This window comes from Giraffa tippelskirchi, chromosome 6 (assembly GCF_054371585.1).
Source record: "Giraffa tippelskirchi isolate mGirTip1 chromosome 6, T2T-mGirTip1v1.2.pri, whole genome shotgun sequence".
In the NCBI taxonomy this organism is placed as follows: Eukaryota; Metazoa; Chordata; class Mammalia; order Artiodactyla; family Giraffidae; genus Giraffa; species Giraffa tippelskirchi.
The window spans coordinates 54461144-54480258 of record NC_137280.1 but is presented as its reverse complement, the minus strand read 5'-3'; the positions used below and the strand labels follow the sequence as shown (position 1 = coordinate 54480258).

Sequence of the window (19115 nt, the reverse complement as noted above, 5' to 3'; positions counted from 1 at the left end):
GCTTCTAAACGGTACCTGTGGGTTTTTCACCTCCAGGGAGAACTAACGCGGACGTGATGACCGCCCTGTCGCAGGGCTACAGGATGCCCCGCATGGAGAACTGCCCGGATGAGCTCTACGACATCATGAAGATGTGCTGGAAGGAAAAGGCAGAGGAGAGGCCGACGTTCGACTACCTACAGAGCGTGCTGGATGACTTCTACACTGCCACCGAGGGCCAGTACCAGCAGCAGCCTTAGCGCCGGGGACTCAAGCCATGCACGGGACCGCCGCCTCCCTCCAAAGGGAAAAACAACAATCCCGGGTCACTAGTTATTTCCTGGGCTGGCTTCCCCGGCTGTCCTTGCTTCCTTCACACAAGGCTAAAACTCAGGAAGGACTTCTTCCACGGGAAAGGATTCTCCTCTCAAGGGCAATATGCCCACCAGCCTGCACCCAGCAGGCACACTGGCTCTGCGAGTCCAACACTTGGACATGGGTTTCTGAGAAGAAAACACCTATCCCACCAAAATGCACCCACATCGTCCTCTTGTTTACAAGGGGGCATGTGACACAGAGGTTCGGAGGCCATTTCGGTAAATCACAGACAGGAGCACAACTGAAATAACCAGATGTCTTCATGACACTTCCTTGTATGTTCTCTATGCTTGAGTTTATTTGTTAAAAAAAAAAAAACAAAAAAAAATCTACTAATCCAACCTGTTAGATTTTGCAGGTGAAGTCAGATACTTCCATGTCCTTCCCAGATTTCTGTGACCTCCCACCCCCTGAAATCTGGACTGGTCAGCACTTCTTTCCATGGAGATAACTCAGAACCCCAGCTGGGCAGAGGAATCTCTTTCCTTGAAAGTCTCATCAGCAAGCAGGCAGGGCCACCGTGTTAAGCGACGCGGGCTCCCCAGCCACCCAGATTTGCCCAGCTCCCCTGGAAGGGAGCTTCAGGAACTGCTCTGCCAATAGAAGGAATGTTTTTTAACAGTCCAGCTTTTCAATTCCACAATTTCCTCTATCCAGACTTCTTTGGACCTTGTAGTTTGGATGAACAAGATGATTGTAATCTCTGCAGAAACTTCTAGGGCCTTACAAAACATCAGAGCTTTCCTTACTGCTTCAAATGATTCTGAACATTATTTTATTGATCAAATATTCATTTTAGTTGTACTCTAGAAAGTAAAATTGCCATATTCGGTGGCTATTTTTGTGATTCAGCAATCTTTTCTAAATTGTGTGTGGTCTGTGTGAGTCTATTTATATGAGGCTATGCTGGAAACTGGAGAAGGAAATAGCAACCCACTCCAGTACTCTTGCCTGGAAAATCCCATGGACAGAGGAGCCTGGTAGGCTACAGTCCATGGGGTCGCTAGGAGTTGGACACGACTGAGCAACTTCACTTTCACTTTTCCCTTTCATGCACTGGAGAAGGAAATGGCAACCCACTCCAGTGTTCTTGCCTGGAGAATCCCAGGGACGGTGGAGCCTGGTGGGCTGCTGTCTATGGGGTCGCGCAGAGTCGGACACGACTGAAGCGACTTAGCAGCATGCTGGAAACTAAATGAGTGAGGAGGCTTTCCTGAATCACTGGAGCAAGTGAGATGGAAGTTTTGTTTGTTAAATTTTTCTACTGTAAGCTTGAATGGAAAATGCTATATCACATCACATTTCACCTATACTGTTTGTGTATATACCTAATATTTCTATTTTTGATCTTATTTTAATACACCTGGGCCAGTAACATCTCAAGTTTTTCACTGGTGTTTAACATTTCCAACTGACATCAATATAAAAATGGGTACCAGCTGGTGGGGGAGTGGGGTTTGGGAGATGATTCCATTGGTTACATCATTTGAAAAATGTGTACAAGTTCTGCCTCCATCCTTTGAGTGTTTTCAGATTGGAGAACTGAGGAGTTGGTGGCCTGGACACCCATCATCTCTGCCGGGGGCCCAACAGGATTTGTTTTCAGATAGGCTTAGTAAAGTACATGCATGCGTGCTCAGTAGCTCAGTTCTATCTGACTCTTTGCAACCCCATGGACTGTAGCCCACCAGGCTCTTCTGTCCATGGGATTCTCTGGGCAAGAATACTGGACTGGGTTGCCGTTTCCTCCTGCAGGGGATCTTCCTGACCCAGGGATCAAACCCCAGTCTCCTGTGTCTCCTGCACTGGCAGGTGGATTCTTTACCACTGAGCCAGCAGGGGAGCCAGGCTTATCTATCAAGCACCATTACAATTTCAGTTTGTATGTGTTGCCTAGGTGTTGGGTGCCTGGAAAAGGATGAAATATTCTGCTTTCCCCTAAATTTTAACTTCCTTTCCCATATAATCTTTTTTAAAGGTCCATTCTAAAGTATTCTAAAATTCTCAACTCACAAGAGCCACCTTCACAAAGGTGAACTATTATCACCATCTAATGTCTGCACAGCTGGTGACCTGACTCACCACGCTGCATTTTTCACATACACACACCTGTTCACACTCCATTTCAGAAGCTCACACATGACCCAGCATCAAGAGAGAGTATAAGGAATCCCTAAAGCAAAACAACATCTCTAGAAAATGACTAAATTCACCTTCACCTTGTTTTACTCCATTCTGCTTCCTCTGGCAGTTTTACATTCAACTGTCCCCCCACCCACCACCCTATCCCCAGGTCAAGTCTGAATTCTTTAGCCTTCAGCATCTCTGCTGTCATCTGGGCTTCCTCGCTTGTTCTCGACCTGTGTCCAACTACGTGGTGCTCGGCAGACAACACGCACTGTTAGGGTTCCTGACTGGCAGAACCAGGGGCTGGGCAGGTACTTGTTTAATCTGGGGGTCCACAGAGGTGAGCAGGCTGGTTACATCTTCATGTCCCAGGTCATTATTGAAAATTTGAAAAACAGAATGCCCACCCCACTCCCATCCCCAAGGTCCTGACTCTGTTGTTCTGCACTGGGTGGAGGAGATACGGGGGTGTCAGTGAACTTGAAAAGCTTCCCAGGAAACTAAGGTGAGTACAATGCACACCCAGGTTCAAGAGTCAGTCCCAGCTTTGACCTGTATTGCAAAGTGATCTGCTCAAAAGAAGACCTTCTCTTTCCCTAGATGGCTTGCCTTCCCAAAGGTGGCTGTAGGCATAGAGGAGGAAGAAAGAGGAGGAAGTGTGGCTTTTTCCTTTCTTACTAACTGGAAGCTTGCTGAACCTAAAGTAGAGCTCATAGCCCTGACATGTGTCCCTGGGAGGAGGGGACACTTGATGCTTCCATAGGCCCTCCAGAAGGCTTCACGGGGTGCTGTCAGAATCCCACCAGCAAAGCACGTCTGGGGCTGCTTTTAGGGGACACAGTACACCACAGAAGGGTACACACTACACCCAGGAGTGTAGAAGAGGGTTGATTAGAGGAGGGGCCATATTTGTTTGCTCACACAATGTGACAGATCAAGGGCACTGAAGTTAAATGTAAGCTCATTTCTCATTTTACCTGTGCTGAAGGCTTTCCTTTTGCTCAAACTACATCCAAGGAAGTTGCGGCTAAAAGGAAGCGAAGCACCAGCATCTAATAAATTCAACTGAACTAAAACAATTGCTCATCCTATGGCTCAGCTCCCCACTCTTCTGATTTTAAAGCCACTTTCCATGCCCACGCTTAATTCCCATCTCACACCACCCACCTTTTCCCCCATTCTTTACCTGCATTTCTACTTCTGCTGGTTGAATGAGACATCAGTTCTCTATCTCTACGCTTTGACGATGTGAAGTTTTCTGATGAACTGGGGATACCTTGACTTTCTTCCTGATGGCAATAATGACTATAGATACACAAAGATACCCATACACCCACCATTCTCTCCATTCTGTGCTTTGGCACTTTAAAAAAAAGATTACCTTGAACTCACACAGTCACTCTGAAATACCTGGACGCTAGGATCGCTGATTCACGGCTGAGAGATCAGTTGCATTCAGAGCCACAAAAGGAATAGAGTGGTTTCTCTTCATATTTTCTTGCAAAATAAAACAAGTGAAATTCCTTTACAGTGTCATCTTTGTGACTCAGTTAGATGTTCTAAGCAGGCAAAGGAACTACTTATAAGATGCCACACTTGTAGTCCAGACAGATGTGAGAGAAAATTTCTTCTAAAAATTCTAATTTGGGGAGAAAAGTCAAGCAAGTATTTAACTTACCATTCACTCTTTTTAAAAAGACAACTTATGGAAACTACGCTTTTGAATGAATTGCTTTGATAACATTTGTGCTCCATTTCATGACATTGAGGTTATATTAAACTGATGAAAATTTATCCCAGAAAGTCCTAATCTGAGAAATGTGTAAGAGGGAAGCCTTCCAGTTTAATTTCCTGTATTCTTATGAATCTAAATACTTGGAGTAGGAGCAAGCGCCAAAAATGTCACAGTGTCCCCAAGATGGTCACCAAGTGATCTCGAATATTTCCCTTAAATCTGGAAATGATAGGGGCAGGCTTGGGCCTCCATCTCTAGGCCACTGGTAAGATTTTTCAGATATAATCTGGATTGGTCATTGTGCCCTGTTAATACAGAACTTCTAGAATCAAAGGTGGCTTTATTTACAGTGCTGAGAGTCAATACCATGTCACAAAACAAAACAATCCATGAATGTTTAAAATTACACTTTATGCTGGGGCTCAGACAAGCTCTTAAGCCCTCATCTGCTAACCTCAGGGTCAGATGTGTTTCTGATTTAAGGTTTGCTTTTTTGTTTTTGTTTTTATTTGAAAGGCTAATACAATAAATACACTGAATATTTGGTGGATTTCTCTCAGTGAACACTGGAGAAGAAACCACTAAACAAATAAAACATTTCTGTAGGAAAAATGCCTGAGTTCATAAGAAGTGGAGTGAATATAGCCTATACATAGCTTCAGATCAGGTTTTACCACCAAATGATTTCTTAAAAAATGCTTGGTTTTGGGTATTTTGGACTTCCGGGGCTAGGGCGATGGACCAGAGAGCTTGAAGAGTATGTGAGATCTTTTAGTGTTAGTGAAGTGTCCTGTTCAAATTGACCAACATGGGGGTTGTGGCTACTCAAAACTTATTTTATGCAGCTATGTTGCAAGATGCAAAGTATTTATGCATCTCTTTGAAACAACACGTGTGTGTATTAATTGCTCAGTCGTGTCCAACCCTTTGTGGCCCCATGAACTGTAGCCCACCAGGCTCCTCTGTCCATGGAATTCTCAGGCAGGAATACTGAAGTGCGTTGCTGTTTCCTCCTACAAGGGGTCTTCCCAAACCAGGGATCAAACCCTGGTCTCCTATATTGGCAGGTGGATTATTTACTGTCTGAGCCACCAGGGAAGCCCTGAAGCAACGTAGTCATTAAAATACTCTCTGATCAAATGCACTTCAGGGAGGCCTGGGACTTCGAAGTTCAAGTGGGAAAAAATGTCTAGTGGTTTTAGTGACCACAGAGATGCCAGTGAACTGTGGTTGCTGAAATAGGTAAAGGGCACAGTAGCGGGCAAAGACCACCAACAAAAGGAGATGCTCTTTCACGAAAGACCACAAGGGGGCGTTCCATTCAGTTCTGATCCCTGATGGTGGACTCCCAAATCTAACTGCCCTGGAAGTCACTCTGATGTGGGCAAGGCAGGTACAGGTGACAGATGTTAAAAAGCTTGCCCTGTCAAAGGATTTGAATCCTTCTTTGTAAGGCATTTTTTCCCCAAAGTGGATCATCACTCCTAATTTCTTGTCAATGTATTTAGTTTGAAAGAACTTTATCCCCATAGTTAATAGTGGTCATTCAGTACAGTGCTTCACTGAACTCAGTCTCAGGTGGCTGGCTTTAAGGGGACAAGGGCAGTGATGATCATGCAAGTGCAGGAAAACAATTATAAGGGGGAAAAAAAAAAGGTGAAGAGGATCTTTCTGTGGAGAGGTGGTGGGGCTGGTTACAAAGACAGGCCTGGACAAACAGCAGAAAGGCTTTGTAAAGAAGTGACCTTCAGGATTGGCTTAGAGGAGGGACAGGGCCCTGGCAGCGGAAGAGAAGGCTGCTGGGGGTTTCAGAGAGAGGCTGAAGCAAGGGGGGAGGAGGGCAGCAAAGTGGGGGGTGGACATCAAAGGACAGAGCCCCCCAGACTGTAGAGTTAGGGCACGACTCTCAATCTTAGAGGCTTTGGAATTGCCTCTTCATCACAGATGCCTGGCCCACCCCTGAGTTTCTGGTTCTGGGACAGAGCATCATCTTCCTTCTTGGGATCCCTCTCTGGGACCACCACCCTTGGCTCCAAGAGAGGAGAAGGAGGTGACAGAGGACAAGATGGTTGGATGGCATCACTGACTCAATGGACGTGAGCAAACTCCAGGAGATGGTGAAGGACAGGGAAGCCTGCTGTGCTGCAGTCCATGGGGTCGCAAAGAGCTGGACACAACTGAGTAACTGAACAACAACAACAAAATCTCAAGCTTGGGAATCATATCACAATAAAATACTAGCAATTCATTCATTTATTCAATCAACAGGTAGTTGTGGATCACTTGCCATGTGCCAGGCACTGTGCCGGGTGCTGGCTGGTTGGAATGCACTTCGTTCTAAGGACCCCCCAACACAGATGCCCCCCCGCCACACACACAGCCACAGTCATTTGTCACTTAGCTCTCTGAACAACAGCTCCCCATCTGTCAACAGCTTTAAAAATAGCCCAATCATATTCCAGAGAGCTGCTCAGTCTGTAATAGGAAATAAAGAAAAGGCGAGTGTGAAAAACTTAAAAATCAGGTGAAAACCCTCAACTCCAGAGAATCAAATAAAAATAAATATTTTTCTTCTTATCAATCAATAGTATAACAAGGAAGTCCTCCGAGAAGAGAATTCACATATACACAATTTTCTGAAACAAGAGCTGTGGATGAGAAAATAGCCCCCCCCCGCCCCCGCCCCGCTCCCCAAGGACAAAGCTGAGACAAGATGAAGTGAAAACCCTGCCAGCTCCTCACTGGAGAATTGGGGGCGAATGGGGCAGGGAGGATTCCCCGCCAGACACATGTGGACAATATACATGAGGTTTAACCCCTGAATGTGAAACCCCAGAAAGAAATTCTGTGTTATTATGCCACATAATACAAAACGAGGGCTGAACTCTCTCCTTGGAGAGAAAAATAATTTTAAAACAAAAAATGACAGAAAGAAATTGCATTTCATTCTTTTAATGTATGACCTCTGGTTAATTGTGTAAGAGTCCAGCCTCTGGTGTTTTCTGCTTTCAGTCACTTGTGTTAACTGTTTAATAAATATTTTGGATAGCATGGTAATGTGATTAAGCAGAAATCTTAGGGAAAAATATAAGTTCTCACTGTTATGCCCACTTAGGAGAGCTCCTGAGGGGATAAGGTGACTACTACCACCCAGGATGTGGAGTCATCTCCTCCTGTATTTTCTTGAACTATGTGGAATTAAGTCAGTTGCATAATTTCTCAGTAAAGGAGTAAGAATTTGTGCTGAGAAGGGCAGCACCCAGGCTCTGTATTAGACATCATTTCTATGAAAAGCCTATTTCTTACTAAGCAGCTCATTTTGCTTAGCTTCTCAACTGTTGACCCCTGGCTTATTTGCATAGTCTGGACAACATCTTCCCCTTCCTTTTCCTAGGCTGCCCTCATAGGGCTTGCCCAATTTTGTAAAATCCAAACATGAATCAAGGCCTTCAAAAATATTGCTGCTCTCCTGGACCTAGCTCAACTCCTAGCAATCTTAAATACGTGAAATAAGGTGAAAGTGTTTAAAGAACTTATAGGCTCAAATGTACTCATTTAATCACTGTAATTCTAAAATATTGAAACAGATAATTTCGAGAGATAATTTATTCAGTTCCTATGTATTAAAGGTCTGTTCTGCATCCAGAATTACACACTGAAGATAATTATGAGCCAATTCAGCTCTAAAGGAAAGGTTAATTCGATGGAGGACATTTTAAGTAATATGTATGTAATAACATGGGGAAAATATCCATGATGTATTGTTAAATAGAAACAATCAGGATGTGAAATTATTTATAAAGAATGAGTAAACCTGTTTTTTAAAGAGGAAATGTAAAAAATAGTATGCAAAATAATAATGAAAAAAGAAACACTTTCAGAGAACACAACAATAGTAACAAAGATTGACAAAGTAACGAAGGCTTTTTTCTTTCTACTTTCATCTATCTCTCAGTTTTCATTATTAACATATTACTCCAGTAATGGAAAAGAGTCATGCTCACAGAATAATGGTGTGAAATCCTATTTGTAGACTGAACAGAATCTATTTAAAAGTTGCTTAAAAAGAAAAAAATACATTGATGGAGGTATGTCAAAGGTACACAGAAGCCAGCTGAGAGATCCCCCAAGGGCCAAAGCTGGAACAATGTGAGTAGCAAAATAAATAAAGTAGTATCGAGTTATAACCCAGAGGGTAAAATAAATATTCATGAGTCTACACTGTTATAAATAAATAAACCAGTGAATAATGGAGAAGAGAAATTTTTCCAACGCAGAAGAATTCCAGATGATTAATGTAGTAGATACTTCACCTTCCAAGAGATGAATCATCACACCCACCCCCTCAAGTTCTTACTGTGCAAAGTGACTTCCTTCCAAGGAGAAAAGTATAGAAAGGGAGGGAAAAGGTACCTTGACTGTGGGGAAACAGGAAACAGGGAACCCGATAAGCACCCCTCAGCTGGGAGACGAAGGTCAGCGTACACAGTGATTGGTTACATCAATATTGTGACTTGTGGACACTTACGAATTGAGAGAGTAGCATGGAAGAATATACATTATCATATGTAAATAGATAGCAAGTGGGAATTTGCTGTATGACCTGGGGAGCTCAAACCCAGTGCTCTGTGACAACCTAGAGGGGTGGGATGGGTTGGGAGGTGGGAAAGAGGTTCAAGAGGGAGGGGACATAGGCATAGCTGTGGCTGATTGATGCTGATGTTTGGCAGAAACCAACACAATATTGTAAAGCAATTATCCTCCAATTAAAAATAAATTAAGGTTTTTTTTTTTTGGATGCTAAACTGATGCTTACTTCTGTTTTATCTTTTTTTTTTTTAAATAAATTTATTTATTTTAGTTGGGGGCTAATTACTTTACAATATTGTAGTAGTTTTTGCCATACATTGACATGAATCAGCCATGGGTTTACATGTGTTCCCCAAGTTTTAAAATAGTGTGCACCCTGGAAAAGGAAATGGCAACCCACTCCAGTATTTTTGGCTGGGAAATCCCATGGACCTGGTGGGCTACGGTCCATGGGTTCTCAGAGTCGGACACGACTGAGCACAGTGTGCACCCTGACACTAGACAAGCAGGCCACGCGGCACCTGTGTGGTCTTCCTCCCCTAAATCCATAACCCAGCCTGACCTGCAAAGTAGCACCAGACACACACCCAGTCAGCAACCTCGAGGTCATCATGAGGAGCTTAAGAAGACAGGGTGGCGACATGTACAGCAGTCATCTGGAGGGGATCCTGGGACAGAAAAAGGACATGAGGTAACAACTAAGGAAATTGGATGAAGTCTGGACTTCAGCTAATAGTAAGTTAACATCATCAATTGTGACAAGTGTGCCTCACTAAAGTAAGGGAGCAATGATGGGGACCTGGAGGCAAAGTGCATGGCAGCCCCCTGCACTAGTTCTGAGATGCTTATGGAAACCTGAAACTGTTCTAAAGTTTATTAGCATCAACAGCCATGAAAAAGTAAACTAGTTCCAGGGGTCTTGGTTCCCAGAAGCCATAAAGAGCTACCAACCCGTCATTTACTCAGTTACATTTTTCAAACAGTCCAGTTTGTTTCAAGTGTAGATGCTTATTCACAAAGGTAACACTTCATTAAGAACAGAAAGTGAAGGGAATATTTTTATCTGATTTCTGGAAAACACAAAAGAAACATATCCCTGACAAATGGACTTAAAAAGAATTCTGATCAATTCCCGAGGAAGACAGTGCCATCTAGTGTTCCGTCACGTAAATGAACCAGAGGTGGTCTGGTTACTTCTTCATCGGCTATACCTTACCTTACATCCGAATACAAAACTGAAAGAAAAATGAAATGGAAGCACTTTTCCCCCACCTTCCCCAGAAGTCCTTTTAATACCAAATGGCTTGAGCCATCAAATTGCAATAACTTGGTTTGACTTACAACCTCAGCCTAGAATCTTTGTTTATAAAATGCCTACTTCTATTTTAAAATATTTAGTCCAGTAATAATGTGTATGAAAGAGACCTTATCAGAAATACAAACTGATGAAAAAGTGTAATAACAGAGCCACTTTTAAAAGTTACAAAATAACTTAAGTCTTCTAAGATAGCAGAATTGAGATCTCTCAATTCTAAGTGTCTGTTCTAGAAACCATAAAGCTATATATTAATAGTGTGTTATTTAACTTTACCCTAACACTTACATAAAATTCCCTTGTTTAATAAGTCCATGCTTATATTAATATCAAATTGTATTCATAAAGTTATACCTTTATTAAGAATAAAGAATGAAAGAGGAAAAATGAGGTCAATTATGGTCTAAAACATCTCAAGGGAAAAAACTGAAATGACTAATTAACATATATTGGTTATAAACCTGAATGTTTTTTCAAAATATGTCATTAAAAAAAGAAACACAGCTGAAATAACTGGCACTTTTCAACTGCAAAGAACCAAAGTAGCAGATTGCCTAGAATATAAATGGCAAAATTTTATTCCCCCCCCCCCCGGTAATTTCCTATATACTTGGCATATAGAATAGATGGAAAAAGATCACTTCAGTTGTTAATTTGATTGACACTCTTTGTAGTCTTCTAACTACCAAGGCATGTTAACATAGGCCCCTGAAGAGATTTTGTCTGTAAGATGTGTGTCCTTGGGTTAGGAAGTCATCTTCCATAACAGAAAAGAATCTGAGAAAGAATATATATATATATATATATTTACAGACATAGAAAGGCTTCCCTGATGGCTCAGAAGGTAAAGAAACTGCTTGCAATGCAGGCGACCCGGATTTGATCCCTGGGTCTGGAAGATCCCCTGGAGGAGGGCATGGCAACCTACTCCAGTATTCTTGCCTGGAGAATCCCATGAACAGAGGAGCCTGGTGGGCTACAGTCCACGGGGTTGCAAAGAGTCGGACGCAACTGAGCAACTAAGCACATACAAGGGTCTCTTAGCATCAGAGTCTCAGGACTTCGAGAGGATGGGAAAGCCCCAGGGAGGCCGAGGAGAGGCAGCTTTTCTAGGACAAAGCACCAAGAGGCAGAGCTACCACCAACATCATCTCCAACAGATACAGAAGGACTGGCTGGAGCTCCAAGAGGAACAGGCTGAAGTCTCCGGGATGCTTGGAAGGAGTAGTCTTTGGCTGTGATAAGATGGTCTCTTGAAGGATGCTGGGTCCTCAGTGAGGAAGAGAGATTGCAGCACTCCGCGTTCTTGGGAGAGAGCGAGATTTCAACTGGAACACCCCACCCCTGCAACTCCCAATAGCAAAAGGGGCGGTGACGCCAACTTTAAAAAATGCACAATGTGGAAACTGTGAGTTAAGTTTTATTGGGGGCAAAATGAGCACTGCAGCCCAGGGGAGAGCACCTCAGATAGCTCTGAGAAACCACTCCAAAGAGACAGTGGGAGAAGGTCAGTATATGTGTGATTTTGGTGAAGGGAGAGTACATGCAATCAAGCACAAATTTCCCCAGAAACTTGCTGCTAGTTACATGGAGCAGTGGTCTCCATGAAGGGTTTTAGTGCTTTTCTAGACATGGGGAGATATAAGAATTGGGCTCATAAAATTGGCTCCTGAAAATATCAAACTACCTGAAGACCTGTCCTGCCAGTTTCTCCCTCTTCCCCTCTACCTGAGCACAGTGTTCCTCATTTCTGCTCTCCACTCTGAACTCCTTTCAGGGGGTGTTGAAGGTCAGCAGCTGCAGTAGCTCATGATTTCAGCCTTGTAGAGGCAAGTGCCCATGGCAAGTGCCCATTTGTAGTTGACAGTGAGCTTAGTCGAATTTTCTCCAAGAAACATCCATTTACAGCCGTTATAAGTTGATTAAAAAACAAATGAAAATTAGAGACGATACAAGCCTTTCCCTGTTGACTGAGCGAAGTGGGATTTCAGTTTTCATGTAACTCTGCACCATTTTGCTGTATGGCAGCTTCAGGAACTGTTCACTGATTTTGCAGAACTGGATACGTCACTGTAATTATAGAGAGCAAGCAGATCTGAACCGTTTTCATGCCGTTCAGTGCCATCTGTAGGTGAGTTGAGGTCACCGAGATTTATAATTGAATCGAGTCTGGAGTACACGTCACTGCAGGTGTGAACACAACTCCCCATCAACTGGCCAGGCAGATTCATGACCAAGGGGTTATTTGATTAAATTTTCAAGTAAAAAAAATCCCTGGGGAATCTCTTCAAAGTTGCAGTGAAATTGTGCAATGCTTTAAATTTGCTGTAATAAATTTCATGCCAATCTTGAGTCCCTGGAATTAATAAAAACACATAAAGATATATTGGGCTGTGAATTCTGGAACCTTGTGGAGAATGGAGGGGACGTTCTCCAGGAAGCAGGGTGGGGAGGGAGGGCAGACAGGGTCCTGAGGGCTGATTTAAATATTTCTGCCAGCTTGGGATCCCCAGTTTCTGCTCCAGGGACCTTTCTGGTTGTGATAGACCCTCTAGATTTGGTGTGGGGTTGCGGGGTAGGGTGCCCTGTGGCTGCAGTTCTCAGATGAGTACAGGGAAATTCTTTGATTTTCTGTTGGTCAGCTTTTCTTATCATAGGAGGGAATGACGACTTCTGAGCTCTTTACCTGTCAGAGCAGAAACTGCATCAGCGTGTTGGATTGCTGGAAATATGGCTCTTAATAACCCCGCAGCTAGGAAATGAAAAAGAAAGAGGAAAACCCACTCTTCTGGCTGCAATTGATTTTCATAAAGCCCATCTGAAGCCACTTGAGAACCAGATGAAGAATATCTTTGAAGTGGGTTTGGAATTAAGCAAAGCAGAAAAGAATCTACTAACAGTAGGGTGCCCTTCCATCTTAGCATCCAAACTGGGATATTTTGGGGAGTAAAAGGGAGAGGTTTCATTAATTACATGGGGAAAGTTTGTGCAACTCCTCGGATTTTCAGTACTGCGTACGTTTATTTAAGGCTTCCCACATGGCAACATGGTAAAGAATCTGCCCACCAATGCAGGAGATAGGAGACATGGGTTCGATCCCTGGGTTGGGAAGATCCCCTGGAGTAAGAGATGAAACCCATTCCAGTATTCTTGCCTGGAGAAGTCCATGGACAGAGGAGCCTGGTGGGCTATAATCCATGGGGTCTCACAGAGTTGGACACAATTGAAGCAATTTAGCACCCATTTATGTACATTTATTTAAAGATGAAAAATAAGTTAGCATCTCTTATTTACTAAAACTCCTTTCTAACAGCAACAACAAAACTTGTTTTATTGAATGTTACTAGGTTCTTTGCTGTAGCCACTTTAAAACAAAAATCCTGGCACTTCTCCAAGCACATCAATGCCAGTATTCTCAGATCTTTAGTCAGAATTACAGCAATAGAAAGTCCTCTTGTAATTATGGAGTATAACACCTTTCCTACTAATTATGTTATATAGTCATGGGAGGAAGCTCGCATCACATTTGTTTATGATTAGGAAAAAACTACTTCTCTTTAACATAATCATAGAATTGTAGAGTTCAAAGCTGAGATCTCACTTAGCCTCAACTTTTTTATACCAGGCATCCGAGTCCCAGAGAGGTCGAACCACTTGCTCAAGGACAAACAAGAAGGAAGAACAGAAGTGAAGCCCATCTCTCCCAGTACTAAGTCCTGTGCTCTTTCAGCTCCGCCTTTTGTGCAGGCTCGCATGTAGGCACAATCACAACTCACTTGCTGCTGTGAGAGGCTGATCATGGGCTCTGGCTTCCTTTCACGCTGACTGGACCTAACAATCAGAGTCTTTTTCTGTTGCACATCCTCCCTTTCGTTTGTGGATTTCTTGGTCTATCACATGGTAATATTAATTACAGTAAAAAGACTCTACATGAGTTCTACCCTCTTAACAGGTTTTAAAGTGTCCACCGCAGTATTATTATTTATCAGTGAAAAAGAATGTATAAAAATGAATCACTTTGCTGTACAGCAGAAATTATAGATGTATATCAACTATACTTCAATTAAAAAAAAAAGAGAGAGCTATTTTCCTTGCTCAGCAGAGAGGTTAGCTTTCCATTTTAAACCGTGGTATCGTCAGGTGTTATTTCCTTTGCCACCTCTATAAATATAAAAGCCCATTTATTCTTCTAACAGAATTTGTCAATAACTATTTCTTCCTCACACGGATATTTGTGGCTGGATGTATATCTTTTTCTGTATAAAGACAAGGCATATGGTGTGTGAAGGCAGGATTCTATTTTTTTTTAAGATCTATTTATTTCTTTTTGTTCTCCATTGCTGACCAAGCTATCTCTAGTTGGCAAGGCAAGCAGGGGCTACTCTCTAGTTGCAGTGCACGGGTTTCTGACTGTGGTGGCTTCTCTTCTCACTGTTGTGGCTCCCGGGCTCTGGAGCACAGGCTCAGCAGTTGTGGGACTTAGCTCAGCAGGGACTTAGTTGCCTCAAGGCATGTGAGATCTTCCTGGATTAGGGATTGAACCAGGATTGGTTGGTAGATTCTTAATCATTGGACCACCAGGGAAGCCCCGAAGGCAGGATTTTAAAGTCTTTCTATTGATGAAATGCAAAGCTTAATTGAAATTACTGATTTTATTCCAAAAGTATTTTTATTGAGATATAATTAACATAGAACTTTGTATTAGTTTCCACCATCTCCTCCCCCTGTGATGATGTCATCATCATTGCCTTGTCCTGTGTGTTCAGCTCTGGCCTCTCTACTGCTTCCTTCCCAGCAACCTTTAAACGTCCTTTAAGCTCATCTGAGAAACCCTAAGGACCACACGCTGCTGCTGCTGCTGCGCTCTTGCTCTTTGTCTATTTTATCTCCTTTAGAGCCTAACTTTTCAGATTTGTCTGAAAAAGTCTCCATTCTCTCACTCTCCTCTGTAATCTACCTCACATTCCCATCACCTTTGTGAAACTGTCCTTTATCAATTTTTGCTAAATCTAATGGATTCATTTGACTTGTGTCTAATCAGGACCAGTTAACACCTCCCTCATTCTTGAAATATTGTTTTGGTGGCCCCCTCATTCTGGTCTGCTGGTTTTCTTGATCGGACTTACGGGTTCCCTTCCTTTCAGGATCAGTCTTCTCAGGGCTCCATTCATTCAGCTCAGCTAATCTCACCGGACTTGCGCTCCCTGGGCCATCTCATCTATGATTATGGTTGCGATTATCATCTTTATGCCGAGGTTCCCATGTCCACCTCCCCACCCAATATTCCTCTCCTAATCTTGAGCTCCACACTGTCCATCTATTTACCAAGTATGTGCACATGGATGGCACACAGCCACTTCAAACATGTCAGCTCCAGCCCTGCAACCCTTCTTCAGTGTCCTCTGTAAGCGCTCTGTCAGCCGTTCACCGCTCAAGATCCTGCCTCTCTCATTTACCCTTCCTCCTATTCGACCTACTCACAACTGCAGTAGCATCTTCCTCTGAAACCTCTCATAGTGATAGAACTTCCTTTATCCCCAGTCCCTCTATTTTAGTTCAAGCTGTGTGTGTGCCTCAACTGGACCCTTTCAATCATTGGTCAGCCTCCAGGCTTCCCTCTCCCTCCAGCCGCCTCTTAACAGCAGATCCCCTCATCCTACGCCTCTGACCAAACGCTCCAATGTTGCCCCATTTGCTGGAAAAGAAACGCTACATTCCTTAGCATAGGGTAAAGCATGACCTAACCCTTCTTACCTTGCCAGTCCTGTGTCTCTCCTCACATGAACCCCAGACTGGGTATTTCATCGATACCTGACTTCGCTCAGTCCCTTTACCATGCCATGCTCTTTCTCAGCTGCGAGCTGGTCCTTGTTCCTGGAATGTTCCTTCACCTGTTCTCGTCCTCTTTAGTACCTCCCTGACCCCCCTACCTCTGGCACCCATCCACAATCTAGTTTATTCTGACCTTTATTTCCAAAATCTGAGTTAGGTGAAACATCTAGCTTTGCAGATAATAAAACAAATATGTATTGAGATGAAACCGTGATTTTATCATAACCATGTTGAAATTTACAGAAAAACATATGATTTACCAAGGCTTGCCTTCAACACAGAGCTCAACCCTTCACCTCTTATGGAGCCAAATTCCTAATATGCTCTTAAAGAATCAAGGACATATTAAAAGAAATAGACCAACTTCCAAAAACCTGCAGGGAGATTATTCAAGGAATAAAACTTAAAAGTTTGCATTTAAAAATCACAACCCATTTGAAGTTTTATAAGTTTTCATTACAGGACATAAAATTATTTTTCTATAGATAATAATGAGATCTATGGTTACAACAAAGCATTCTTTACTTAAAAAAAAAAAGCAAAACTATAATGATTGCTATGAGCATTTCCTTAAGTAGGTTCATAGTCAACTTAAGTTGGGGTCATGTTATAGACTTTTTGACCTATTAATCTGCTCTGTTCCTATTATTTCCTGGAATATCATTTCAGGTATTAATAAATCTTTATTTAGTGCATCAGTGCATTGTTAGTCTTTTGGCAGTTAACTTTTCTATCAGATTTCCAGCTGACCTTAACAGATCCAGCAAAAAATCATTGAAAAGAGAAAAGAGAGACATGGATAATTTATTCTGGAGCAGGATCAAATCACACATCCATTGGTGAAATAGAGGCTGTTCCTCTAGCACTCTGGCTTCTCACTTATAACACTTCATACTCTAGAAAGATTGTATTTATGGGGCAAATGTGAACATACATTTCATGGAAGAACAAGTACAGATAATCCATAAATATATGAACATCTTCCGGAGAATAAATAACAAGTAAAAGACATAGTTTTCACCTTTCATTCAGGAAAACGTCCAAAAGATAATCACAATATCCTGTGCTGGAAGGAAATGAGCAAAAAGATGCTGTTATATGTTGTGCAAAATCATATGTACAAAGATCTGCAGGGTAGCACTGTTTGTGACCAAAAATAACTAGAATAAAAAATATAATCATCTATCCATGAGGTGCCAGATAAATAAATTGCAGTATAGCCATACAATGGAATCCTATGTAATTATTTTTAAAATATTAGAACAGTTCTATAAACAAAAATAAAATGATGTCTATGATACTTAAGTGAAGGAAAGCAGGACCTTGTATAGACAGCACTATAACTTGAGTACCATGTACACACCTGGGTGCCTTGGGGTCTCATTCCACAAAGGTTACCCTGGCAATTTATTCTATCGGTTTGTTTACACCTGCTCAGCTCAGACCAAACCTGTTCAGAAGACTAATGACCTCGCTTCATCACTTCCTCTTCTTAGGAGTACGATCTCAGCCCATCTCATTCCTTCTGAGAATCTGATGACACTGTTGGATCTTCTTTCCAGAAAGGTCAGGCATAAGCCCAAGCAAAATATTGTCTGTAATTTCAAAGTGAATTCACTCAAGTCTATCCACAGATGTCTAGCAATCCGAAGCTCCTAAGAAAAGAGCTCTTTGTTAAAGAAGAGCTCACCGTAGGATACCACAGAACTTGAGAAAGGCATTATAACCAGACTTGGATGGGGGGCAGGGGCACGCTCTCTGGGGGGCAGGGGCACGCTTGGAGTTCAGTGGGTGTGTATCACCTCATGCTGGGCTTCCTAGTAGGCTCGGTGGTAAAGAATCAGCCTGGCAATGCAGGAGACTCAAGTTTGACCCCTGGGTCAGGAAGATCCCCTGGAGTAGGAAATGGCAACCCACTCCAGTACTCTTGCCTGGGAAATACCATGGACAGAGGAGCCTGGCAAGCCACAGTCCATGGGGTCAGCAAGAGTCAGACATGACTTGGTGACTGAACAACAAACAAGCCCCTCACACAGGCTCTTGGAGCCTCGGAAGGGCAAGTGATGCAATCACATGGCGATAGGACCAAGCAGGGACCTAGCTGTGTTCCAGTCCATTTCCACTCAGCCTTCTGGCACCTTCCTCACTCTTTCCATAAGAGCTTTTCCAGTAAGCATGATGCCACTGGGAAAGAGAACCTTGAGGAGCTTTCTTGGAAGAGGAGGAGAACCACTAGAGCAGCATATCCTTAAGTGAACTCAAGAGCCCCTCATGGTGCCATGGCCCTTGAGGACAGACAGTCTCCTAGCACCTGAGGTTCAGATGGTCCTCTACCAGATAAAGCCTAGATGATCGGTATACCCTGTTTAATACAGCAGGGAACAGCATAGAGTGTTTTAGAAGAGTTCCTCTGAGAGCGAATAATAGAAAAGCCTTGGAAATTAAGAGGATTAAACTTTTGTTGTTGTTTAGTCACTAAGTCATGTCTGACTCTTTTCAACCCCATGGACTGTAACCCACCAGGCTCCCCTGTCCATGGGATTCTCCAGGCAAGGATACTGGAGTGGGTAGCCATACCCTTCTCCAGGGGATCTTCCTAACCCAGGGATTGAACCCAGGTCTCTGCATTGCAGGCACATTCTTTACCATCTGAGCCACCAGGGAAGCCCCTATGGATGTGGGCAGACCCCACGGTCTGCAGGACAAGGCAACAAGCAGGAGATCAGGAGCACTGATGGTTTAGGTCCAGACTGAGTGCAAAGGCCTGGGAACCAGGGAAATCAATGGAATAATTTTAGTCCCACGGCCAACAGGCTAGAGGCCAGGAAGAGCCAGTGTTTCAGCTCAAGGCTGAAGGCAGAAAAAAGCTGTGTTCAGGCTCAAAGGCAGTGAGGTAGGAAGAGTTCCCTCTTACTCCCAGGTGAGTTAGACTCTGTGTTCTATTCAGGCCTTCAGTTGATTGGCTGAAGCCTGCTTATCTTAGGGAGGGCGACTTGCTTTACTGTCTGCAGATTTAAATATTAATCTCACCCAAAAACACTTCACAGAAACCCCCAGAAAAATGTTTGGTCAAAACCTGGGCATCTCATGCCCAAGTCAAGCTGACACATAAAATTAATCATCACAAATGTCAAAGAGTTGTTTGGAGTTGAAAAAAGT

The 19115-nt window shown here is 43.0% G+C and overlaps 1 protein-coding gene across 8 annotated transcripts in view; it reads left to right on the top strand.

The window, feature by feature from the left end:
* Nucleotides 1-4004, top strand: part of LYN (LYN proto-oncogene, Src family tyrosine kinase) — a 108192-nt gene extending 104188 nt beyond the window's left edge. For all 8 annotated transcript variants that reach the window (XM_081504971.1, XM_081504966.1, XM_081504968.1 and 5 more), the window contains one exon: nucleotides 37-4004. In XM_081504971.1, coding sequence (XP_081361097.1) covers nucleotides 37-239 — 203 coding nt within the window. In that variant the 3' untranslated portion in view covers nucleotides 240-4004. The remainder of the gene's footprint in view (nucleotides 1-36) is intronic.
* The last annotated feature ends 15111 nt before the right edge of the window (nucleotides 4005-19115 follow it).